At 41.3% G+C, this 27100-nt stretch overlaps 1 protein-coding gene across 4 annotated transcripts in view; it reads left to right on the top strand.

The window, feature by feature from the left end:
* Positions 1-27100, top strand: part of agbl1 (AGBL carboxypeptidase 1) — a 68627-nt gene that overhangs the window by 34016 nt on the left and 7511 nt on the right. For 3 of the 4 annotated variants that reach the window (XM_085778201.1, XM_085778200.1, XM_085778202.1), the window contains exons 6-21: positions 18-111; positions 5553-5590; positions 8318-8526; positions 8719-8884; positions 9792-9859; positions 13071-13187; positions 14165-14345; positions 17315-17408; positions 18434-18700; positions 20270-20353; positions 20479-20559; positions 20830-20978; positions 22511-22598; positions 22837-22966; positions 25524-25677; positions 26614-26794. In XM_085778201.1, coding sequence (XP_085634327.1) covers positions 18-111; positions 5553-5590; positions 8318-8526; positions 8719-8884; positions 9792-9859; positions 13071-13187; positions 14165-14345; positions 17315-17408; positions 18434-18700; positions 20270-20353; positions 20479-20559; positions 20830-20978; positions 22511-22598; positions 22837-22966; positions 25524-25677; positions 26614-26794 — 2101 coding nt within the window. Of the gene's footprint in view, positions 1-17; positions 112-5552; positions 5591-8075; positions 8222-8271; positions 8527-8718; positions 8885-9791; positions 9860-13070; positions 13188-14164; positions 14346-17314; positions 17409-18433; positions 18701-20269; positions 20354-20478; positions 20560-20829; positions 20979-22510; positions 22599-22836; positions 22967-25523; positions 25678-26613; positions 26795-27100 lie in introns of those variants that run through there. The other variant, XM_085778203.1, reaches the window with a different exon arrangement.

The raw sequence follows: 27100 nt of genomic DNA on the forward strand, positions 1-27100 counted from the left end.
CTGCCTTCTGCTTACAGTGCCTACAGCCAACCTAATAGGAGAAAACCAAGGATTAGACGCCATCTTCCACCTCATCCCTCAGTATACCAGCAAACATCTGTACACCATCAAGTATGTATACCCAGGCTTTCTGCACTGTGCACTGGCCACTTGTATCTCCACATCCTCACAACAGGTGAAAGGTGTCCGTGGTTATCAACAGTTCCACAATAACACCGACCGATGTATTTTCTCAGACCACCAGAGATGAGTAGGTGACATTCACTGACTTCCTCACCTTTACTTGGAATGTTGTGCTGCTAGAATTAGCATCAGTTGGCTGAGTAAAGACAAGCTCTTTATTTCAAATGACACTTAGTGATGGTTTTAGATGCAAATACTACTTCAGTCTGGACCTGGGCACCTTTGGCAGTGATTACAACCTCAAGCATTATTGGGTTTGATGTTGCAACCTTTACGTACATGGATTTGTGTGATTTCTTTCTTAATTGTCTCTTACTGTGTGCTGAGGGTCATTGTCCTATTAGAAGCTTATTTTTTCTCACAAAGTTTGACTGAGGCGAGGCTTCCTCTGGACACTCTGCCATTAGCCCAGATCAGAGAAGAACTAAACTACACTGAAGTTGTACTTCTTGAACTTTTTCTATCTCCACACGGTGGTCTCCTCTCTTCTCTCTCAGTCCAGTCCAGGATCAGTGCTAGAAGAGTTATTCTGGTTGCTCCAGACTTCTTCATGTCAAAATGATGGAGACCACTGTTCTTCAATGAACCTTAACACAATCCTGTCTCTAATCTCTGCAGTCAGTTTCTTATTTCTTGTGGCTTGGTTTCTCCTCAAAAACAAGGCATCTTAATATCTTTGTGCTGAACTTTTAAAAACATTTGCTGTGGAGCCCAGAGGTTAAAGGGATACTTCACCCAGGGGGGTCCAGCTGGCAACTGATTTTCATATAATGGCGGCGGATAGAGCTCACTTTTGAATCATCCAAAACACACACTATGAAACATCCAAATCCATACTGCTCATCTGTACTGACCCAAGTGTCCTGAAGCTGCAACGTGAAAAAGTTGTTCGGAAAAAATTAATTTGATCCCTGTTTTTAGCCTTGTAGTGGCTGCACAAGATGTGCGGGATTTGGTCAGTACAGACGAGCAGTATGAGGTATTTGGATGTTTCATAGTGTGTGTTTTGGATGATTCAAAAGTGAACTCTATCTGCCGCCATTATGAAAATCCGTCGCCAGCCGGACCCCCCCATGGAACTCCAAAAGTGTTTTGATAAATCGAAATTTCTCCAAACCCTTCTTTGGCATGATGGTGAGTAGAAAATTGATGAATTATTGATTTTGGGTGAAGTATCCCTTTAATTACCAAAGTTTTGGGTAATGGATGGCAGCCATCAATCCCAAAAGGAAAGATCTACTAAAGTGTATTCTGCTATTCATTATATAAAAAATGTTGTGGTCCAGTAAAATTTGTATCAGTTATCATCTTATTTATCATTACAATAGCACCACCTGGAGGAAAAACATGAAAGTTGTGACTATATTACAGGTAAGGGTCAAACAATAATACAAATCCCCTGTATTGTTGGCAGACTTGGCAGAAGAAGGAAGTACTGCACCTTCCCCTTACAAAAACTGCAGGAAGCTTAAACTAAGTTTACAGGGAAACGTCATCATCATACCAACACCTTCTTGGTTTCAGTGCATTGATGTCCTTCCTCTGAACTTCTGCACTGGTCCGTCATCCTCCTCCTCCTCCTTCACCTCTTGGACTGCACATCCTCTTTACCAGTGTTTGTCAGAACTGCTGGTGTTTGGCTGAAATAGCCAGCATCCTCCAGTATACCCTGTGGAGCATGCCAAGGACACCAGGAGTTCCGGCCTCTCTGCCTGGCTCCATGCCTGGCATACCAGACCCTGATCAGCCACACTAGAGAACATGAACTCCACGGTAGTGAGGGAATCAATGCTCTGACATTACTAATTTATAGCCTCGGGGTGAGTCTACTGCATAATGTTCATGCAGAAGCCAGCTGTTAATTGTTCTAACACATTTAAGCAGACCTTAGATTCCAGGTTTCAAAGTCAGCTGCTACTTTGGAGAATTTGTTAGAATTGGCAGCTATGAACGATAATGAGAGCAATGAGGCAGGAGATATGCTATTTCCCTTGAGTGTGAGAAGCTGTTAGACATGTCTGTCACAATGATTTATCCAAATATAGTTTTGATGTGCTGACTGTTAGATATGCCAGTCGGCAGCGGTCCAGACATTTAAAGCAGTGAAGTCAGTCAGACTGTCTAAAGCTGTACAACTAAATCCATCCAGCTATTCTCAACTGTCAGCAGCCGTTAGTCCCTGCCTCTTGTCTGTGAGAATGAAAGGCATTGCAGCACTTCTTATTGTTCACTTAAGCTTGGGGACGTTTTGCTTTGATTGATATTCCTGACAGGGTTTGAGGTTTCAACAATGGTTTATAACACATGTATGTTCAAACTCTTCATTTTTCTTGCACTGAAATATAATAAACCAATCGGGATGCATTCCAGCCATATACAGTCTACTGTATGATTCCATCAAACAAATATCATCATCAAAAAACTGTTTGATTTTGATTTATCTCAAATCCGATGAGTGTATTTTCATGGACAGTACAAGCTAAATGTTGCTTACACTGCTCCAATATTCACTCTGTGGACACTTTCATAGTGGTTGAATCACATCATGAACAGGTCACCACAGGTCACCTTTAAGTCTTGGCAGTTATGTTTTCTACAATAAATTATATTTCCCTGTTGATCCTGATGAATAGGAGCCACTCAGCTTGGCCTGGAAGTGACGGTAAGCGAAGTAAGTGACAGTAACGGTTACCTCAAGGGCACTGGAACACAATCCATCAGCCCCGGGGCTGTCTGCCAACCACAATCCAACACATCAAGTTCAAACATCGCTGCATCCATTATAAATCATTTCTTTTCTATCATGTCGCATATCTCACATCTGTCAAACACTAGAGTATTCCTATGCACAAATGCATCGATGGAGTGCTCTATATTCAGTATCGGGCCAGTTTACCCTTGCTCAGTTCATACAGATGAAAATAAACTTTGTTTTAATCAATTTTGAAGTTCACAATTCCAAAAATGAAATATTTCATGTTCATTTATTCCAGTTTTTTTTAAATAAATATGCTGCTATTCTTTTCTAATAGAAACTCCTTGGAGAAAATTCCTGCACACTGTCTTCGATTGCATCAGGTTTATTGGGGTTACAATTTTTTCGTCTAGAAGACCTTCATAGTATTCCAGTGAAGACCGTGTGCAGGAGTTGTCTCTGTTGAACTTTGTTGGCCGTTCAGTTCTGTCTGACACACCAGTCGATCTTTTGAGGTGTGCATATGCTTTTCGTGTCCAATAGAAACTCCTACCATCCATCACCAGCAGAATCATTGCCCCTCCATTCATAACTTGGCATCGATTACAGTAGCTTGGGCGCTGGTCACACCTTGGTGGCATCTATGGTTTCCCTTTGTCTTTGGAAATGGATCCAATATTTGGTCCCTTGATTTGAGCACTTCTTGGTGCTGCCAACTTCGCTGGACTTGGATGACAGCATTCCCGCAAGCTGCCAAACTTTGTTTGATGGAGGGGTATTGTTTGATGGATTCATAGGTTTACTCTGTTCCCAGCCAGTAATGGAGGTTGCAAGGTGAAGGTAAATAGTCATAGGTTACTCTGATGTGGAAACTAATTCTGGCCTATGATCTGCCCAGGTCATTGTCCAGCTCATCACTCCCCTCCACAATGTCCAGCAACCCTGCTGTCCCTGTGCCACCACCTTGACCCTGTACTCTTCCTGTGCCATTCTTGAGACCTTAGATATAACAACCTCAAGGCCTTCTTCACTCTGGTAATAGCTGTTCCTCACTGACTCCTCTGCTCCATCACCAGCCTTACCTTCTCTTACCTGTGCCCAGGAGTAATGAACATTGGGGAAGTTGCAGTCTGTGTTATCCATGCTTACTGTTGAGAGGAATCTTGGGTGTCCTAGTCATTTGCAAATGAATGAGTTGGTTTTTCCTTCCATCCTGCTCTCGGCTTCAATGGCCACATTGCCTTTGGATACCAGGTGAAGTTGAAGCAACACACCTTGTGCTTTCTGGGTAGCTGGCTTGGGTTGATCTTGACCAGGCCTGCATGCTGTAGTAGTAGACGTACATCTTCTTCTGTGCTTTCGTGGTGAGGGAGCTGATGTCCAGCTCTCACTTAAGGTACTGGGTGTGATGATGGTGCCCAGGAAACAGATGGACTCCACCGTTGTCACTTAGGGAGTCACAAATGGTGCTGGGGTCGGGTGGGGATGTCCACAACCGTCTCCACTGTTTTCAAAGCATTCAGCACCGAGTTTTTCTGGCTGCACAAGGTCACCAGATGGTCAGTTTCTCACCTTAAGTTAGCGTTCTCCTCCCCAAAGGAGTGCAGTGAGGATGGTGTTGTTCACAAACTTCATGACAAGTGGGTGGTACAGCTGTTGGTATACAGGGAAAAAAATAGTGGAACACAGCCTTGACAGGATCCAGTGCTGTCAGTCAGGAAGTTAGTGATCCACCTGCTGGTAGAGCTGGGCTCTCTCCCATTAGAGAGCCGGGATGACAATATTGAACGGAGATCAGACGTCCACAAAAAGGATCCTGGCACAGGTTCCTCAGGAGTCCAGGTGCTTTAGGTTGAAGAGGAGGGCCATGTTGACAATGTTGTCCACAGATTATTGACTCACCAGTTAAAGCAGAAGTAAGCGATCCGGTCGTTTTGGCTAACTTCTTGTCAGCCGACGGAGTTAGCAGCCCCCGCCCTCGTCATGGATCTATTGGTCCTCGTCCCTACGTCACCAAATTCACGCGCATCCCTTGGCTGCACACACAGAGAGGACCGCCCCTTTATGCCGCTCTCTCTCCTCATTGGATAAAGGTTGTAGGATACAAGGAAAGTTTTCTCCTCGGCTTACAGCAGAGCAGAGTGACTGACAGACCCGTGTTTCAGACCAAACACTCTATATAAGTGATTGCCATCGGAAAATATAACAACTTAAGACTTATATTAACACAAACATTCCGCTTACTTCTGCTTTAATGTTAGTTTAAAAACAAATTCCTCCACTTTAAGTTTTGTCTGAGAGTTCTGTGTTACAAACCACTCTGAAGAGAAGCACAAAACTCCACGAATAAAGGCAGAGGTTGGTCCCACACTGTAGGTCTTGGACTTTTCTCATTTGATCAGTTATTCTATGACAATAAACACATTGTTATATATCTGTTCTTTATCAAGGTCATTATTAAAACTTATCAGTAATCACAATACAAATTCAAGGAATATGTTGGATAGGTTCCTGTTTGACTTGACTTTGGATTTTTAATTTGTTGTTCAGTAGATTTATGTTGAATAATATTCTGTGGTAACACAACAGTACATGAGAACCTGCACTGCAAACACTGTGTGAATTGTAAAGAATGTGTTCATTCAGACTAAGCGTTCCCTATGTTTGTTTTCAGGGCAGCCATCGATGCCTTGGCGGCTCTGCTGAGCACAAGTAAGTTTTTAATGACCTTCTTCATTCATAAGCTGGTGGTTATGATCATCATTAGCCTCATCCTTACCACCATCATCATCATCATCATACTCTCATATAAGTACATAAAACCCGTCTCCACTGGTGATGCAATATCTCCCCTTTTGATGCTCCTCAATTGCAAACGGATCTTTTGCCTTGGCCTGATTGTGTGACCTACCCAGTCAGATGGACTGAGGTTATGTGAATGACTTTGCCAGTCAAGACCTGCTCACTGCAGCGTGGTAGAAACCTATCTTCCTGGTTCCACATTGTCACCCTCCTGTACTGTCCAAAAATTGGCAAAATATGTAAAAAAAAAAAAAAAAACCCTCATAAGGCGTTTATTCCAGCCTGGCTCTCGACATAATACATCGCAATATAATTAAATTGATTCTTCTGGAAAATCAAGTCTAGACAAATATCTTCCGAACTGCAGAAAGAGCTGGCAGTAGTAATGGGTGCATTCACGCCCGGCTAAATCCTAGAATTCAGGAGACAGATTCTGCAAGTTAAATCTTTGGATGGTGGTGAGTGCATTTATGTTAACTGGCGGAGGGTGAAATCATCTCGAGTCACTGGTCTCCACATGAAAAAATCCTCGCAGAGCTCTCAACCAACTAGAGCCAGTCCAGCAGAGGAAACAGTTTCAGCACTTCAGATCTGTTTTGAATATACAGATGTGCATAGAACATCACTACATGCGCCAACCAGAAACCCTGGCTCACCAGTGAGATGCATGCAAAAGAAAAATCCAGATTAACTTCTCTGACTCAAAAGATCCCAGATGCATGTGGTGAGGCAATCCAGTCCATTACAGACGACAGGACTGTTCTTCAATGACAATATAGAACAACACCATATATACAACACATCACTGGGCCAGGCCATTTTTACCCCTGGTTTCAAGGCCACCACCATTACACCATTGCCAAGGACCTCAGGAAGAAGCCATCAATGGCAATGCTGTGAAATCTGTCAGAACCACCAGCTTCCTTAGGTTGCACATCACAAATGACCTGACATGGACTACAAACACTTGGCCACAGCAAGAAGTCATAGCAATGGCTACACTTCCTGCAACAGCTCAGATAAGCAAACCTCTGCACATCTGCCCTCACCACATTCTTCAGAGACACCACAGAGAGCACTATGACCAGCACCGGCATCATCTCAGTGTGGTATGGCAGCTGCTCATCCCTGATGCAAATTGTGCCAGGAGCAAATGCAATTTTGTTCTGCTGTGCATGTATGGCCTGAATGACAATAAAGTTCACTTGATTTTAAACACAGTAGACCAGTCTTTGTTCATAGGGGGGCCAAAAAGCAATATCCCTTATCTGGGTTGGGTTGTTGTATTCTCTTGCCATTGCGGAACTCTTAAATCAGCTCAGACAGACTGAGAACAGTCTTAGCTTGTCAGCATACTGGTGATATTATGGTTTTCTTAATAGGACAAAACAATGTAAATATTCTTGAGTAGAAATTGGCATTATCACAAAAACCTTCTTTTGCAAAAGTCAGCTGGTCAACATCTGAAGGTTTATAGTTGAGTGGAACAACAAAGACAAGCCAATATTAACAGCTGGGTTGGTAACACAGAAGGAATAACACCCAAGGTGTATACTTTTGGGTAGTAAAATTTTTCTGTATCAAAACTGGGAGTGCTCAGTTCGGATCAGTGTCAGATTGTCTAGAATAGATTAACTTGGATCCACTCCCGTTGTCCTATCGGGGGAGAGGTTTGATTGTTAATAGCCTGATTATCTCACTGTTCTGTCAATAGTTATAATTGTTGAACCTCTGGACAGTGTCACCGAGGAGCCATTGTTCTAACCCACTGATACACAGTAGGGTGCTCAGATCTGTCAGTGAATAGAAAAATGAAGCCTGAGCCTTAAGATGCTGACAGTGATGTAATATTTAATGTAGCAGACAGGTATAAATGCTGGAGGAGGGAGAAAACTAGAAAGTTCGATACCTAATGAGACGTATTAGTACAGATAAATATGGGCCCACTATTTGGCAAGCAACATATTTCCCTGATTAATAAATTATTGTGTTTCACAGGCTCCTTTTACTAGTTGATATAGTAACACATTAGTATGTTTCATGAGCAGTACCGTGATCTTGCCAAACTGTGAGCCTGCATCAATGAAATAAATGTGTTATTGCGTAATTATATTTTTTTAGAATATAAAATATAACATGTTACAACCTGGTAACCATTTATTTATAAATCATCAATCATCCTGAAGTGGTACCAAGTTTATAAATATAATCTGACCCCTCTGAACTCTTCACACTTCCTGTGTATCAGACAGTCACTGGTTAAAGGGATTTCAGACTTTTTTGTTAAGTTTGGATGTTTACACACAGGATTGAGGCTGCTCATCTGTAAATCTACAAGCATCTGTGCAGGACTCACTTTGTTTTTAGTTGTTAATGGGATCATTAAGGCTGGACACAGGTGTTAGTCCCACCTGGTCCCACCACATGATCAGCATCACCTGGAGTCCACATGGGGCCACACAGGCCTAAGTTTAAGACAGAGTCATAAAGCTAAATGAGAAACACAGTGGTAAATGGCCCTTTGTGTGTGTGTGTGTGTGTGTGTGTGTGTGTGTGTGTGTGTGTGTGTGTGTGTGTGTGCGTGCTGACAGATGTGTGAGTCAGTCCATCACAGCTGTTCTCTTTGTTTCATCACAGAGGCTAATGTTGGCTCAGTCGTCTCTAAGGGCTACGTCTCTGGTCTCTTGCGGCTGTACGAGGACTGGCGCAGCAAAGATACTGAACATGTTGCCATAGCGATCTGCCACGCACTGCTGCGCTGCCTCCACCAGGTCACTCATAGTACTGCAGGAAGACAGGCTTTTATATCCCATGGAGGCATGAGACTGCTGTATGAGACCACACAGGTACAAGGAAATACATTTATTGAATAGATGATCAGGTCAACTTATCCTTTAGTCCAAAATATCATCTCCTCAAATATAATTTGTGTTTTTGCAAAATGAATTAGTCTGTGCTCAGAAACTGCTGCTGCACGTTCAGGAATGAGGCACAACATTGATGCTCTAGTTGACATGTGTCTTCCTTTCTCTTCTCAGACTTGTTTGTTCACTAAAGCTCTGGAGCCTCTGGTGGAGCCCTCGGTGCAGCTGATCAGGAAGTGTCTTCCCAAAACCCGTCTGCCACTGACGTCAGATCAGTCTGCATACACCTTCCCCCTGCCTGGAAGACCACCAACTGACTGTCCCATTGATCTGGACCCAGGTACAATGTGTGACAAATCAGCTGGTTGACAAAATACTAGCTGACCAACTGACTGATCAGGGGACTAACTGACTAACTTACTGTCTGAAGGACTGATCATCTGACTGACTGGGTTGTTGTGTAGCTCCTAATGTCTTGTTAGATGTCTGTGGATGTAGTCCAGGTCCAGGTTACAGTCTGTTGATTCTTTTTTACTACTTTATTGCAAGGCATCAACCTTCACATACATAATCAGTCATTTCATTTTCTTTGCAATATTGTACCTTGCATTTTTTACTAAACTAAACTAAACTAAATAAATAATAATATAATAGAACAAACTAAAATAAACTAATGTGAAAATATGAGGTGGTGTATGTATGCATGTGAGTGTTAGTGTTGGGGTGGGGACCATTTAGTTCATCTCCTTAATTTGATTAAATATTTCCACTGTTTTTATCAGCCTTTCTTTACAGTATAACTTATTCCAAATGTGTATTTGTTCCCTATTTATAAAAGTTAGTCTTTCCATCTCTAAACTTTGTTCTGTTGTTAATACCCATGCTCTTAATTTTGGTGTATTTGATATATTATATATATATATATCATATTTGCTAGATATAATATCATAGGAGTTTATTGTGTGATTTGAAATTAATTGTGAACATTTTGTCAGTCCCTTTTTAGCCCAACTTTCCAGGATTTTATCTGTTCTATTAGGGATAAAGTCTGGGTCCTCTGCCATTTCTCTAACTAATACACATTCATTATCCATTTTTACAATTTTACAAACGCGTTTCCAATTGGCCAATGTGTTGTCAATGCAGTTGTTCTGCCCTGTATAATTTTTCCATTGCGTTCTTCCGATGAATGGCAATGTCCCAGTCTGTTGACTCGATTGACTTCTTCACTTGTGTTTTGTGTGTAGATGACAGCGGTGAGGAGAGCGATGAAGACGAGGCTGAAGAGAATGAGGAGGCAGAGAACAAAGACTATGTAAGTTTGTGTTGCCTGTGCATGTGTGAGTGTGTGTTTCACTGCTCCTTTCAATAAATTACTTTTGTCTTTCTACTGAAATTTTAATAACATGTCATCAGTAGGGGAGACCGGGGACAGTAGCAACAGGGGATGGTTGCAACATGTCATTTTTCTCCAATCAGGAACAAGCTAGAGTGATGATACTCACACTGCACATGCTTAGTTGGATCCCCCCCTTGCAGAGAAAAATCAGTTGAATTCAAAAGATGCTCCAGGATTTATTGCAAAAAAACAGTTTTTGAGGTATGAAAGTATTTTTTTTCTTGAGCTTTGTTTTTGTTAAAACTGTTGTCACTCTTTTTGTGATTCTGCTCAAACTTATCAAACTTATATGGTTTAAATAAGTGATATGTTAACTTTAAGATGATATGATTAGCATGTATCAAGAGCACTTTGTTTAGTTAGCACATGGGGTTTCATCATATGAATATAAAAACAGACCACAAAACAGTATTTTGACTTTTTTTTTTTTTTACTGTTGTATTGCTAATATTAAAATGATGAGAGAATAAATGACAATGGCAATATAAAAGTTATTCCCTCACAAATTGTTCCATTCATCCTATGTCACTGAAAGTCTTTTTTTTTTCAATTTGAATATTTGACATCTGCACATACAATAAGGCCTCCTAATCTAGACAAATCTATACTGTAATTGCCATCTGATCAAAGCTGATGAATAAATAACACTATAGAACTTACATTTTTGATAATAATCCTTTTACTAGACATGAAATATTGTATTTGTAACATGTTGCAACTGTCCCCGGGCCCGGGGTCAGTTGCAACATCTGACTCCTTACACTCAAATGCAAATTGTGAAGAATGTGGATTCTGTAATCATCTTTTAATTGTGTTGACTATTAACAGACAAATGTAAGTTTATTGTATAAAAATTTGGTTTGTCTAATCCAAACTGTCTCTGAGTAAGAGAGCCAAATGCAAAAAGTGTTGCAACTGTCCCCGGTCTCCCCTAAAATTATAAGCTATAAAACTGCACCATGAGACAGCATCTTCAACAGTTTCCCCTGCAGCGCGCCCCTTCAAAGATTTAAAACAAAGGCCCAGACTCAACCCCCCCCCCCCCGCCCCTTCGTTCAGTTGTGACAAATGTGTAGCACAGTAGCCTGACTTATCACATAACTCTTTTACCCTGGCACGCAGCAGTGTTGCCGTGTTGGGAGGAAACTACCAGCTGGCGCGGTACTGGCTTCTTCGTAAGTTAATGAAACAATTAACGCATTATAGGGTCTGCTAATTCTAATTCACGCCTGATGATATTAAGACTCTTAACCTGCGGGGTGATAGTGGCTGTCACCTCTGGAGCTGGCTCCTCACCTTATTCCCAAACCCCCAGGGCACAGAGCAAATGTAGGGGAGACTGGGGACAGTTGCAACAGTTATTCATTTTTCTCAGTTACTCAGAGACTATTTGGACTAGGCTCACCAAACTTTTATAGATTAAACATACACGTGTCAGCTAATTAGTCATGCCATTTAAAGATGGTTACATCTGACACATCAATCACAATATTTGAATGGAAGAATCCAGACGTTGCAACTGACCCCAAACGTGGGGACAGTTGCAACGTATTAAACATACATTAAATTTCACTAATTAACTTTTGATTTTTGTCTCAATAAGCAAAGTATTCCTAAAATATGCATTGTCTTACAATAGTATTATAGTATTATTTTGTTATTTAGTAATATTTATCAGAGATCAGTTGGAGTTTTGTTTGGTGTAGAACATAGGCCTTGAGTTAACAGTGGTAATAAAACTCAAAAGCTCAGTGTGAGACAAGAAGAATGGAACTATTTGCAATACAAAAAACTTATATAAACATGTATTCTACTTTTGGGTGATTTATTCACTGTATGACATCAAATAAATTAACTTTTCTCCCATTTTCATAGGAAAATATATGTGGCTATTTTGTCCCATAGAACAAGATACAACTAGGCTATAGATACAAATTGCGTATTTCATTATAGGAAGTTATCTGGGGAATTATTATGTTTATGTTAAGCGTCTCTCATGGTTTAATATAACTGGCTGTTCTGTTCATCATGAGGAATAAACGTGCCTATTTTGTGTCTATTTTAAGCTAAAAATGTTCCAATTTATAAATTTGCATTTGCATATGTGCTTCCATATTCAAATGGAAGTTGTTGCAACCGTCCCCACCCGGTCAGCCATGACAAAACATCATGTCATTTAATAGTCAACAAAACAGTGATTCAAACCAGGTAGGTTTGGATTTATTCGTACAAAAGGTCAGGACAGTATGACAAAAATACAGCTCATCAAAAAAGCTACTTTCATACCCTTAAAACAACTTTGTCTCAGTACAAGCAGGAGCAGATGCTGAATATGTCTTCTCTATTCTTGGTGGGTAGAGGGTCTAACTGTGCATGTGCAGTGTGAGTCTCATCACTTTAGCATGTTTCTGATTGGGGAAATAAGGCTTGTTGCAACTGTCCCCAGTCTCCCCTACTATAATACCACCAATGCTTGTGCAGGCTCAGTGGGGCAGCGTGCTATCACAAAAGCAGATGCTGGTGTTTGGATTGATCAGGATACCGAGTTTTTATCATCCCAAAAAAAAAAACGTCTGCCAGAAATGTTAGGGTATGCATCAGTCTGTACAATATGGCACAAAAGCTTGTTCTACATCATATCATTGTGAAGAACCATTGATCAACAAGGTCATTTATATGCATCAACATTCATGAGATGTTTTGCATTGACCCTGCATTGATGTTTGAATTAGATGGATCCATGTGAGCACATTTTAAGTTGACTGTGTCTTCCAAAGGGGACATTATTGCTGACTGGTGAACATATGCACAGCCACCATGAAAAGAGCTGTTCCAGTTACCTAAATGATAAGAAGAAGAGGGGCTTCAGTACAGAGGAAAAGTTGGAACTTCCTTTACGAAAAGAAGGAAAAATGTTTGATCCCTGTCTACAGTCTGTCAGTTTCCTTCAATCAGCTCTGAGGCTCAGACTGCTGACTGCAGAGCCCCGAATAAAAGAGACTGCAATGTTTTAATAAATGGACATATTTAAATCAACATGTGTGTGATGGAACATGTTTTCATGAGTCAACGTGTTTGTGTGTGTGTGTGTGTGTGTGTCTGTCTGTATGTGTCTGTCTCTTTGCAGGATGAAGACCTGGAGACTGACCTGAACAAGCTTTGTGTGCGTCCGGACCCTGACAGGCCTAAAGAGCTGCTGCTGCAGTACAACCGCCTCTGTCCTGAGCTGTCACATGACTTTGAGGTACAACCATGTCTATGGCCCAATTCCAGTCTGGCCCCCTCATGGAGTCACTGACTTAGAGGCGCGTTCAGGTTCAGTCCGTGAGTGTGTGAGGGCTGTTCCATTGTCAGATCATCAAGTCAGTGAGTCAGTCAATGAGCCCTTACTGCCCCCTTACCGTAAATCAGCACCGATGCGGACTTTGGGTAAGGCCCAGGGAATTATCCACAGTTCATAGCGTTGTGAAGTCAGATACATGGGATGCCGTCGGAACGCCAGTGTTAAAAAAAAACAAACTTAATCAGAGAGAGCTTATTTATTTATTTAACTCACGTATCCCTCCACCCAGGGTTAGCGCTGGCCAATCAGCAGTTGGTTAGGTCCAAATAAAAACTGTGTTTTTCCTGCACTTTGAGGGGCTGGAAAAAATTATATTATAGCGAACAATGGAACTGTCTATTTTTTTTTCAGGTAAAACCTCTTTTAGGCCGCGAAAATAGGCCGTTTCTTTGGGTCTGTTCACAACACTGTATATTGTAAACCTCTGGGCAAGGCTATGGGCTGGCGTTGCTAACGGGAGGAGTGCAGAGAGTCTTCTACTGCAATTAAAGTACTTAGGGGCTATTTGTAGATCATACAACCCCACTTTAAAAAAAATGCTACTATCCCTTTAATGGACAGGAGCAAAAAAAGAATAAGTTTACTGTCAGTATTTACATGTGTAGTTTGTGATTAGTGCTGTTCCATTCATGTTTACAGCATCTGGAGCCTCACAGACTCTCACACACTTATTTGGTACACAGTGTGGAACATTTAATGTTTGAGGTTATTGACAGAATTCACATTAAGCCTTTAAAACCTGATTCAGAACAAGTTACTTCAACTTATCTAAAGACATGATGAAACAGCAGCTGTTCTCGTTCAGTCAGACCATGAAGAAACCATGGTGCTCTTTGTGCAAATCACAAGATTGTAAAAGCAGCGTTTGTGTCTCGCAGGAACTGAATCTGAGTTCGGAGCCTGAGAGGAGTTCAGCATCGTCATCAGATGAGGAAGATGAGATGTTCTGGAGAGACTCTCCTTGCTCCTCCTTGAGGGACAGAAGGAGCAGCGACTTGTCCTCCTCCTCTATAGGCTCTCACTCAGGGACGGAGGTGTCCACAGAGGGACACACACCAGGTCAGAGCCAGAACACATGATAATGGTACACACACCAACTGGTATCAAAATGTACCATAACTGCTAATGCATATGTAGGTACAAGAAATGTAATAACTGGGCCCTGGTGGAGCTATTACACACTTCCAAGGAGAGAGGTGTCTCTTTGTTGTCTCTGAGTTACAGTATGGACCCAAAATGATTTCTACATTGTGATGCACATGCTAAAGACCCTATGTACCAAGTTTCACACAATCATTTAAAGACAACACAAGGGTGAAGAAACCATTGGTGTGTCCCAAATCGCGCACTTGTGCACTTACACTTAATATTTTGAGTGCATAAGTGCGTTCACACTGAGCAGTGCGCGAAAATGTAGTGCGCTATGCGCACTCAATTGGCGCACTCAAACGGTCAGAAAATTGAGTGTGGATCAATGGACACTTTCCACACTTAACAGCCGCCATCTTAGTGACGTAGCGGAAACACGTCACTACTTTTCAAACGGCAGCGGTTGCTTTGAGCAGTGACGGAGCTGACACCGGCGTAAATGTCTTTAAAAAACACTAATAACAGCACAACAACAACACTAACACAATAAAACACAACTTACTAGCTCGTTTTGATCGGCAAAAAGCGCTGTCAAGTGTCGGCGATAGGGCTCCAACGGCCGGTTGCTATGGTTGCAATCAGAATTTAAAAAATAGAAGAAGCAGCTGTCGAGTCATTTCCTGTAAGTGCACAGCAGCAGTGTTTGATTTGAGACGGTACTAACCTGTCGAAATTAGTGCACTGCACAAGGCAGTGCACTGCTTTACAGTGTACTGTAAAGCAGTGCACTAAGAGAAGTGTGCGATTTGAGACACAGCACAGATCTTGATGTCAGTCATCAAATTCTGCATTACAGAGTTTTGATCCATTAAAGGACAATTCCAGGCGAATTCAACTTGGGGGTGTATTTTCATATCATTTTAGGTCTAAAAGAATGAATCTGAAGATTTTCAGTTTAATCGCTCCTGTTTTGCGGTAGTTGCGTCTGTCCCCGCATCGCCACGGCAGCAATGAATGGGAGTTCCGCTGTTTAGGCTGTTTCCAGCCCTCAAAGCCGCAATTTTTTTCCACAGACAGCGTCAGATGGCTACTCAAACATGCACCGAGAAGTTTATTTACTTCAAGCAAGCCGACATGTTTGTAAAACTAGATCTAATTCAAAGTCTCCCGGAGTCTGGCGCGAGCCTGAAGTTGCGGTGCTGGTGTATTCAGTCAGTCAAGTCAAGTCAAGTCAGCATTTATTTGTATAGCACATTTAAAACGACAGCAGTCGACCAAAGTGCTGCACATAAGAGGGTAGACAGTTAAATAAAACAACAATAAGTTAGTGCAGCAGCAACAATAATAGGTTAGTAACATCAATAGCAGCTAATACAATAGATGTAAAACAAAGTACGACAAGGTAAACAGTGCAGGTAATCATGAGACAGATAAAAAGATAAAAGGAGAGAAAAACCCACGGGGTAAACATAAAATCAGGCTGAATGATACGCCAGGTGGAAAAGGTGGGTTTTTAAGAACGATTTAAAAGTCTCCAGGGACTGGGAGGACCGGATGTGGAGGGGGAGGCTATTCCAGAGCCTGGGGGCGGCTGCTGCGAAGGCTCTGTCGCCGCGAGACTTAAGTCTGGTTTTTGGCACCACCAGAAGTAGCTGGTCAGACGACCTTAGGGTTCTGGTTGGGGTGTGGCGCACAAGGAGCTCGGAGAGGTACGATGGAGCCAGACTGTTAAGTGCTTTAAAAACAATCAAAAGAAGTTTAAAATCAATACGAAGACGGACCGGGAGCCAGTGGAGGGATGCTAGGACTGGCGTAATGTGGTCTCGTTTTTCAGGTGCAGTCGGAGCTACCGTATGTGTCATAAACACAGGAATATCAACTCTTTACTTGCTTCAAGTGTACATTTTTTTCCACAGACAGCGTCAGGTGGCTACTCAAACATGCGCCGAGAAGTTTTTTTTTACTTGAAGCAAGTAAGAGTAAAGAGAGTCCTGTGTTTATGACACAAACGGTAGCTTTCCAACTGCACCTGAACACACCGCGCACCTGAACACACCGCGCACCTGAACACACCGCGCACGGCATCTAGTTTTACAAACATGTCGGCTTGCTTGAAGTAAATAAACTTCTCGGTGCATGTTTGAGTAGCCATCTGACGCTGTCTGTGGAAAAAAATTGCGGCTTTGAGGGATGTAAACAGCCTAAACAGCGGAACTTACATCCACTCCCTCTACATACATAAACAATATACATATAGGGCCCGCAGGGCAAAAAAAATAAAAAATTAAAAACAGTAAACTAAATAATTCAATACTGTACACAAAAATATATCTGAAAATATATCTAAGTCAAATCCTACATATACATATATTTTTGTGTACAATATTGAATTATTTAGTTTACTGTTTTTAATTTTTTTTTTTTTTGCCCTGCGGGCCCTATATGTATATTGTTTACGTATGTAGAGGAGAATAGTTATATTGTGAGGAGGTTGATCGACTGACTGAAGAATGTTTCACACCTGTGGTAGTCAGTCTGATGGTACTTATCTCTCACTTCAGTCACCTGTGATCTCACATTGAAAAAGACTTTGGTCGAAACGTCTGTGCTTGCCTGTCCTACAATAAAGAACCATCAAAGGGATATTGAGAGTGTGCTGGCTTTTTCTCTCCTCTCAGACACCACATGGCAGCCAGCACCGAGCTTACCCGCTCCATGTATATATGAATGATATGAACGGCAAATTCAGAGCTGAAAGGAACACTTCAGTTTGTTGATGGGGGGGGGGGGGGTGTTACTGATGGATTTAAAACTTTTTTAACTTTTTTTTGTGAATAGATAACAGGAGAAGTTACACAATGTCCCTTTAAGTCTCGGGTCTAATGAATAATGCACAGCAGCTTAATTTTTCTCTTGCTCTGTTTCCTCTGTGTCTCCAGCTGCTGCTCAGTTAGAGCCCAGAGGCGTCCAGAGGAATCGCAGCAGCGTCCTCAGCACCAGCCCTGCCTCCAGGACTATGATCAAAGAGATGAGGTACATTCATACATGCATAGATTACATTACTTTTTATGCAGAGTCATATGAAATGTTAACTATATATGTCAAATCTTGTACTTTGTGAATTCACAAGTTATGGCTAAAGTGTTTTATAAAGTCACACTGGCCATGACTTGAGACCACTACCATCAGTTTAAATTTGACTGTATTAGCTAAAAATGCTTTTAATTGACAGCACAGTAGAGAGAGACAGGAAATGGGGATACAGAGAGGGGGGAATGACATGCAGGAAAGGGCTGCCCGATGTGGGATTCAAACCGGGGCCGCCTGCAGTGAGGACTGTAGCCTACATGGGGCGGCAGCTCTACCAAGTGAGCTAAAAGCCGCCCCTTATTTCCTAAATAATTGAACATAATTCAACAGTTCTACTAGGTCATACTGAGTGTTTTCTCAGACCGCAAACAGTGGTTTCTGTGTGCTTTGTGTGTGACCTTAAAGGAATAGTTCACTCAAAATTGAAATTTCACTCATTATCTACTCACCCTCATGTGGACTAAGGGCTGGGAGAAGTTTTAGAGTTATCCGTGGTTCTCTGAGTTACAGGGGGTCTTGGCGTAGCAGTGCATGTCCATATAACGGTTGCAAATGGATACCAACTGTCTTCGTAACAAAAAGACACACCAAAAAACATCCAAATACCTCCATGCTGCTCGTATGTAATGTCCGTCTTGTACTGAAGCCCTGAAATGCGAAATTGTTCCGAAAAAAATTCAATGTCTATATTTCAAGCTTGTTTGTAACGGCAGCTCCTCTTCCTAGTCCGTCCAAATCTCGCGAGATTTGGATGTTTTTTGGTGTGTCTTTTTGTTACGAAGACAGTTGGTATACATTTGCAACCGTTATATGGACATGCACTGCTACGCCGAGACCCCCTGTAACTCAGAGAAGCCACGGATAACTCTGAAACTTCTCCCAGCCCTTAGTCCACATGAGGGTGAGTAGATAATGAGTGCAATTTGAATTTTGCGTGAACTATTCTTTTAATTGTTTCCTGCTGACAGGGGAGACTCCCCCCCTGGTGTAAGAGGGGATGAGCAGGGTGAGGAGGAGGAGGTGGCAGAAGAGACCCACCCTCACACACTGATAGACAGGTTACTGGAGAGACACGGAGCTTGTGTTCCCCACCATGAACCCAAACTGTACCGCACTGCAGCTGCCAGAGTCAAGTCCATCCCAGGCTTCAGCATCTTGGCCTTTCCTGATTTCTGGGGTCACCTTCCTCCACCACGACATGAACCCATGCCCCCCCGCAAACCCAAAGTACAGAGGTACTGTACTGCATGCTGACTGTGTAGCTCCTCTAACTGTTTGTTCATGAATTGTTAACTGTGCAGTTTTCCTGATATAATTAAAGCAGAAGTACCGTAAAACACCAAATAAAGGCCCGGGCGTTTATTTGCTTAAATCGCTCAAATCAACAGGCGTTTATTTGGGACCTGCGTTTATTAATAGTGTTCAACCTGGACCTCCTTCTGGGGAAAGAGGCTTCACTCCGTGGCGGCAGGCGGCGGTGGAATGATACGTGCGTTTCTCAAGGCATTACTGTAAATACGGCCAGGGCGGACTCGTTCTCTGTCTCGCTGACCTCCGCGGTCCTGGCCCGCACAGGTACCAGGAGACTGAGACCCCCGGTCATGTCGGTCCTCCGCACTTACTGATCCGCCACAAGTTGCAAAAACCCTGCGGACGCCCAGTCTCTCCACTCCTCTCCCACACTTCAGCACCTGTGTTGGCTCGCTCCACCGTCCTTTTTTTTTCTTTTTTCTTTTTGATTGAATGAAGTAGGCCTATAACTATAGCCTAACTAAATACGTGTGTGAGTAATCAGAGAACAGAAGGCTGTCTACGCTACTTTTAAAAGGAGTAAAGTCATTTAAAACGAGGAGCGAGCCGAGCCGAGGCGTCTCGTCAGTCCTCGGCCGTCTTTAATGTCTAGAGACACCCGCTATATTTGCATAGAATATTTTTTGGCAACCAGAAAAACAATGTTTGACCCGGCGTTTATTTGGGATGGGCGTTTAATATAAAAAATATTTTGCTACACCCGGCGGTTAATTGGGACCGGCGGCAATTTGGGACTCGGCCATTATTTGAAGCTTTACGGTAAGCGATCCGGTGGTTTTGGTTAACTTCTCGTCAGCCGATGGAGTTAGCAGTCCCCGCCCTTGTCCCTACATCACCACATTCACGCGCATCCCTTGGCTGCACACACAGAGAGGACCGCCCCTTTATGCCGTTCTCTCTCCTCATTGGATAAAGGTTGTAGGATACAAGGAAAGTTTTCTCCTCGGCTTACAGCAGAGCAGAGTGACTGACAGACCCGTGTTTCAGACCAAACACTCTATATAAGTGATTGCTGTCGGAAGATAGAACTATTTAAGACTTATATTAACACAAATATTCCGCTTACTTCTGCTTTAAGTTATTACACAACACAATGATATAATTTTACACATTTATAGAAACACTAACTTTTAAACAGTTAAAGATGCACTTTTTTCTCTGAACTTTGTGTCATCTTGTTTCCATTATGTTGGAGCTCGACAGACAGAGAGCCGTCTCAAGTTCAAAACTTGTGTCAGCACTGGTTTTATGAGGGACCTCTAAAACTCTTTCTCTTTTCAAACTAAATGTAGTCGTCCCTGCAACCATGTGTTTCTGTTCAGAGGCTGTCCTTTGAGAATTACAATGAGGAGAGACTGGGCCCTGAATCTGCTCAGCAGTTTTCAAACTGCTGAGTCAGGTTTCAGTCTGGTTTCAAAGTCACATCCAAGCCTACACAAGATGAATACACCTCATCCTCAGGGTGAATGTTTGGATATCTGTGTCTCAATCAGGCAGAAAGTGTTTGAAGACGTGCAGCGTTTCCTGTATCCTGATGACATCATCAACCAGGTGGTCTTTGACCTGGAGGACAGCAGGTAGGTACACAAGCACAGCCAACGGTTTTCTAAGATGAGATTTCATTTGAATTGTGTGAATGCTATTGTGAAAATGACTTGAATACCAATGCAAACTTCCTGTAATTAGTATCTGTTTCTATCAGTCTTCAGAGTCCATCTGAGTCCCTGAGGTTTTTCTCTAACTTTGAATCTGGAAACCTAAGGAAGGCTGTTCAGGTCCGCAGGTAAGGATGCTGAGATTTGATATGCAAAGCACATAATATGTATATAAAATGAGGACTCTGGCCTGGTACCGTTTAAACTGCAGTGGAGACCTCTAGTGGGTTTTGTCCAAAATGTTTTCAGCACCAAAACCCCACAGATATGCTGTAGCTGTAGTTATGATTCTTTACAGACATCAGAAAGAAGCGTTCATTCTTGAGCAACAAAGAAGTTAAGATTACATTTCTGTCCCCCTCTCTTCTCTCTTTGTCCTCTCTTCTCTTCATGTATAGAAATGAATATGACCTTATACTGAATGCGGATGCAAACTGTTCGCAGCACTCTCAGTGGTTTTACTTTGAAGTCAGTAACATGGTGGCTGGCGTCCCCTATCGCTTTAATATCATCAACTGTGAGAAGAGCAACAGCCAGTTCAACTACGGTAAGTAAGAGAGAAAGTGAGTGAATGTGTGTGGCCACACGGAAAGAACCTATAGGTTTTAATATAGGTTTGAATATATGTGACATACATAAAATTGGCCTATCTTCATGAGGATATATGCGCATATATGAAACCTACAGTATATGCACCATATATATATATATATATATATATATATATATAGCATATATGCGTTGCGTATATGAAAACGGCAAATTTCATGTATGTCATATATATTCAAACCTATATTAAAATCTATAGGTTCTTTCTGCGTGGGTGTGCTTGCATGCGTGCACGTGTGTGTGTGTGTGTGTGTGTGTGTGTGTGTGTGTGTGTGTGTGTGTGTGTGTACATGTATTTGATATGCTGACAACTGGACCACAACGGCTGCATGCAACAAGGTGCAACACTTTCGCCCCAAGAGCTTGTCATCACTGCCTCAGAGATGACTTGGAGATTGTGTTTCTATTTATCTTTGTTTGTTAGCCTATTGCAAACATTTATAGTAATATAAATATTATCTTGAAACGATCTTCTAAAGGGATCTTTCTTTTTAAAGTGTAAAACTACTTAAATGTTAATAAAAAACATATGTTTTATAATGTGTTCAGTATCTTATTGTACACAGACCTGATCAAACAAAAAAAACTTTCCAAAACATATATCTAACTGTGTTTTTAAGCTTCACCACCAAGTGTGTGTCTGTATGTGTCTGTATGTGTGCGTGTATGTGTGTATTTTCCACATGCATACTTTATTACAGATTTATTATACATTACACATTATCTTAATAAGACACAGTTCCCACTTTAGATCCAATGGTTGCAAAGGAGAATTGTTAACTTTTAATAGTGAATAATAACGGATTTACTAGCCTCAACAAGGCATTAATGTGAACCTCTTATCATCTTACTACCATCATTAAATATTTTATTAACACTGGTAAGTTGTCAACAAGCTGTGCTCATAAATATTTTATAATCCAATAAAATGTTTTACTTTTTTTATGATATGATCATATGATGATATGATCAATGAATGTTAATGAACACCTAATTAATGTTTATGACAGGTATATAATCTATATGGCTAAGATCCTCTATGTGTCTTATTAGCAATAAAAATGTGTTAGGACTTATATGGACTTATGTATGTTTATGAGCATCTTATACGGTCTTGTCTTTTAATTACAAGACTGTGATACTGTAAAGTGCTACCGACTTCCTGATATTAAAATATTGCAAGTGAGAACCCATGCAGGCACAGGAGGAACAGAAAAGCCCCAGGCAATTGAACCCAAAACCCAAAGAGTCGTCACTGCCAACTACCATAAAACCACCACAAAATGATAATAATATATTCTTTTGACACAGTCACAGACCAGAGTAAACACACTGTTTACAGTTTCAAACATTTCCACCAGTTTACTGACATGACATAGTGTCTGTTCCCTGTGGCTGACTGTCTATCTGTGTCTGTATATATATATGTGTGTGTGTGTGTGTGTGTGTGTGTGTGTGTGTGCACTGTAGGAATGCAGCCAGTGCTGTACTCGGTAAGAGAAGCTCTGGAAGGGAGACCGCACTGGGTCAGGACTGGAACTGAAATTTGTTATTTCAGGTATGAATTAAATGCTGATAGACAATAGACTAGTATGAAGTAACTGAATTTTACATTCTGCAGAATAATAATATATGACTGTATAATAGAGATAACATTAAAAGACACACTATATTAAGGCTCCAATACATCTTGAATCTCAGGTGATGTGTGGGAACATACAGACCTCACACAGAGGTGTGGATCCTTTTTCTACACATGACAGAACTTGTTTCTTATTCCCTGTTGTCTCCTTTAGGAACCACTTCTGTCCAGCTCAAGGCAGAAGAACCACCTTTTATACTCTGACCTTTACTGTTACCTTCAGACACAATGAGGACGTCTGCTACCTGGCATATCATTACCCCTACACATACTCTGCTCTGAAGGTATCACCTGTCCATCTGACATTCAGGTGCAAAGCCCTCTAGTTTTTACACTAATTCACTTTAGTGAAACACACTAACAAAATTCTATATTGTTAACTTGTGAATTATGTAAACAAGTTGAAGAAAACAAGACTCCCGTTTCTCTCCCACATTTGACCTTTTTGCCCTCTACAGTCATGTAACAACTGGATGTCAGCCATCTGATGTCTGTTATTTTGCAGATGAACATTTAAATTAAAATATATAATACTCTAAACCACACCTGCTTTTTAGGGTATAGGGTACAGGGTATGTACACTCAACAAAAACACACAAAAAAACCCAGCTTTTCCCATTTTTCATGAGCTGAACTTAAAGATCTAAAACGTTTTCTATGTACACAAAAGGCCTATTTCTCTCAAAGATTGGATCGGCGTATGACAGTGCGTTCCTGCCAATAGACTCCGGACCCCCAATACAGCAAAACTGCACATTTTAGAGTGACCTTTTATTGTGGCCAGCACACTTGTACAATATTCATGCTGTCTAATCAGCATCTTGATATGCCACACAGGTGAGATGGATGGATTATCTCAGCAAAGGAGAAGTGCTCACTAATGCAGGTTTAGACTGATTTGATTGAGATTTAGATTTGTGAACAATATTTTAAAGAAATAGGCCTTTTGTGTACATAGAAAACACTTTAGATATTTGAGTCCAGCTCATGAAAAAGGGTAGCAAAAACAAAGGTGTTGTATATTTTTCTATGCAGGGTACAGGAAGTACACTCTGTGGTTACAGTATTCCTTAATGGCAGTGGCCTCTTCCTGCAGGAACATGTCTCCTTCCACAATACAAATACGGATCGAGGGAGACAACAATGTGTCTGTGGATCTGAAATCTGTGGGATGTGCTGTTGGAGGAAATACTTTTCTTTTATTTATGTATTATTCATTGAAATATTTTGTAAGTAAGATCCAATAAATCAATCACAGTGCTGTCTCCCTCTCCCATTAAAAGCCTGGAGCTCTTGCTCCCTGGTGTATTGCTATTACAGCGGAGCAGACATAGATTCTATTCACAGTCATTTGATTACACATTGTTATAGACCAGTGAGTTCAGTCCTGACACACACACACCGTAGCTCTGTATGTCTGAGAGACAAAGATGGACTGATCAAATCAAGGCGCTGCACACAGTTCTACTGAAGTAATGGGACAAACAAAACCTAAATATTCGATAACCCCACTTTAGTAATACCCATGCTTTAAGGATGAGAGTGTTTTAATAAAAGCCATATTTTCAGTGAGTGGTATCAATGTGCAGCGTTGCATGTCTGCAGCTCTCTGCTTTTACTGGCTGGTACAGTGGATGTACCCTTTTTCTTCTCTCATATGCACGCAGCACTATTTAGAGGAAAACAAAAGAAATGGCTGTAAATTGAAGTGGAAATACATGTCCATGGCTTTTCAACAAAGAAGATGCCCAAAATGAAGTATGGTGTTCTTTCAGTTACATAGCCATCAATCAAAGCAAACTCATGGTCAGTAAAAGGATATTCAGGCAATTATTGTACAAGTCACGATTTCGATATTGTGACAATGCTATTCGTAAAGCGTGACAATGTTATACAACACAGAACATGTCACAAAGATGCTCCGATCTTCTGAGGCTGTAGGCTACTGTTATGTTCCCCAGTTCCAACATATAAGTGCAATTTCAACACACTGTGTTTTGTGTGTCATAGGCAGAGTGTGTGCACAGAATGGCCTTAAAGCAGAAGTAAGCGATCCGGTCGTTTTGGCTAATGCTGCGTTCCAGGCCGGCTTTTGAAACCGTAAATTACAGCTTCAAGTCACAACTTACGACTTTGTAGCGTTCCAGGCAACCCACTCGTGTTTTTCCGACCTGTTTTACCTGTGAAAGTCACTATAACGGCCACTCGTAACTTCCGACCCGTGAACTCGTACCAGATCGAACTGGTACAACTTCACAGGTCGGAAAAACATGAGTTACGAGTTGCCTTGAACGCACCATAACAGTCCTCATCCCTACGTCACCACATTCACGGCATCCCTTGGCTGCACACACAGCCCTGCATGCCGTTCTCTCTCCTCATTGGATAAAAACTGTAGGATACGAGAAATGTTTTCTCCTCGGCTCAGAGCAGAGCAGCGTGACTGACAGACCCGTGTTTCGGTCCAAACACTCTATGTAAGTGATTGCTGTCGGAAGATGTAACTATTTAAGACTTATATTAACACAAATATATCACTTACTTCTGCTTTAATTTAACAGGAAATAATGTATCACTGACTTGAGATTATCTGCTGTTACAAGATAGTAACACACTGAGCTAAGAAAGACACTTGTGTGACACTTTGTGCTGCTTTGCACCTATAAGATAGGACCCAGAGGCTTTCATTCATAACTGCTGCGTCTTTGTTTCTTCCACATCACCACTGATTACATCCGTCAATGACCCTGGAGAACAAGTTATTTACAAAAGCTTGGGTGTGCATGCGACATCAGAATCTTCATATCTAACCCACACGTGTGTATTTCTCATGTCCGTCAGGCTCATCTGAAAGTGCTGCAGAAATCCGTGGATCCCTCCAAGGTGTTTTTCCGGCAGCAGATCCTTTGTGGCACATTGGCTGGAAACCCGTGTCCAGTGGTCACCATCACTGCCTGTCCTACCAGCAGGGCCTGGAAAGACATACACCAGCTACGTGAGTGATAGTCTGTGTGCGTGTCTAAAGAGACAGTGGATATCCTGTATGGTCCTGCTGTCCTCAACTTTGACTGAAATCAGAACTAAAATTTTTAGGTGTCATTATGGACCATAAACTGAATTGGAAAATGCATATTAATCATGTCAAATCAAAATTAGCCAAATCAATTGCCATATTATACAAGGTAAAAGATATGTTGAACCAGCGTGCTTTGTATATTCTGTATTGTATAATGTTTGTTCCTTACATAACGTACTGTCTAGAAATATGGGGGAATGCATATTCTACCCATCCTAAACCGATCTTTATTCTTCAAAAAAGAGCTGTAAGGATTATCACTAAGTCAAATTATAGAGAACCATCAAATTAATTATTTATTAAATTAAGGGCCCTCAAATGTATGGACTTAGTGGACTATAAAATAGCATTGATAATGTACAAAGTGTATAACAACTTGTTACCTTGTAAAATTGTGAACATGTTTAAAAAAAGGGAATGTAGATATGAGCTCCGAGGGAAACGTATGATTGAAAAAACAAAGTCCAGGACTAAAATAAAAGATAAAAGATAAAGTATTTCTGTAAGGGGTGTAAATATATGGAATGCACTTGATGACGAATTGAAGATGTGCCAGTCAATTTATGTAATAATTCAAATGTTTGTTTAAGAATAAGGTATTTGAAAAATATGAGAGATGCGGTTGATATAGCTGACACTATTATGGAATTACCGTATGTTTGGGATTTTGTGCAAAACGATATGATTTTCTGTTTGATGTTTTGAATGATGTGATCTGAATAAGCTGATCATGTACAGTAAGAAGGGTTTTTTCTAGTTGAACTGATGTTTTCTGTTGGACTTTTAATTTTGAATGACCTGACCGAAATAAACAAATTTTCATTCATTCATTCAAACTGTCATTCAATTCTGCAGGGAATCGGCCCTATATCATGCTGACAGGACGCGTCCATCCTGGTGAATCAAATGCCAGCTGGGTGATGAAGGGAACGCTGGAGTTTCTGTGCAGCAATGAGCCGGTGGCCCAGAGACTGAGGGAGGCTTTTGTCTTCAAGATCATCCCCATACTCAACCCAGATGGAGTCATCAATGGGATGTAAGTGAGACAGGGGCCACGACGATGATATCGATGAACAATTTCTAGAACAATAATTGCTGATAACTCATGACAGTAACTTAGTACTATTAGTAGTATAAAAATGATACTAAATGTAATTTAGTATTTAAAGGTACAATATGTAAGAAATCTAAAGCATCTGGCTGTAAAATAATCCTAATATGTCACAGAGATTTAGGAATAATGTTCATAAAACATACTGAACTCACCAACAACAATCCTACAGCCAGAATATTCGCATTAAAACTTTTTTTTTTCCAGACCGCAAATCATGTTTATGTTTTG

Source organism: Trachurus japonicus, chromosome 6 (genome assembly GCF_045865225.1).
Source record: "Trachurus japonicus isolate A0001 chromosome 6, Traja_1.0".
In the NCBI taxonomy this organism is placed as follows: domain Eukaryota; kingdom Metazoa; phylum Chordata; class Actinopteri; order Carangiformes; family Carangidae; genus Trachurus; species Trachurus japonicus.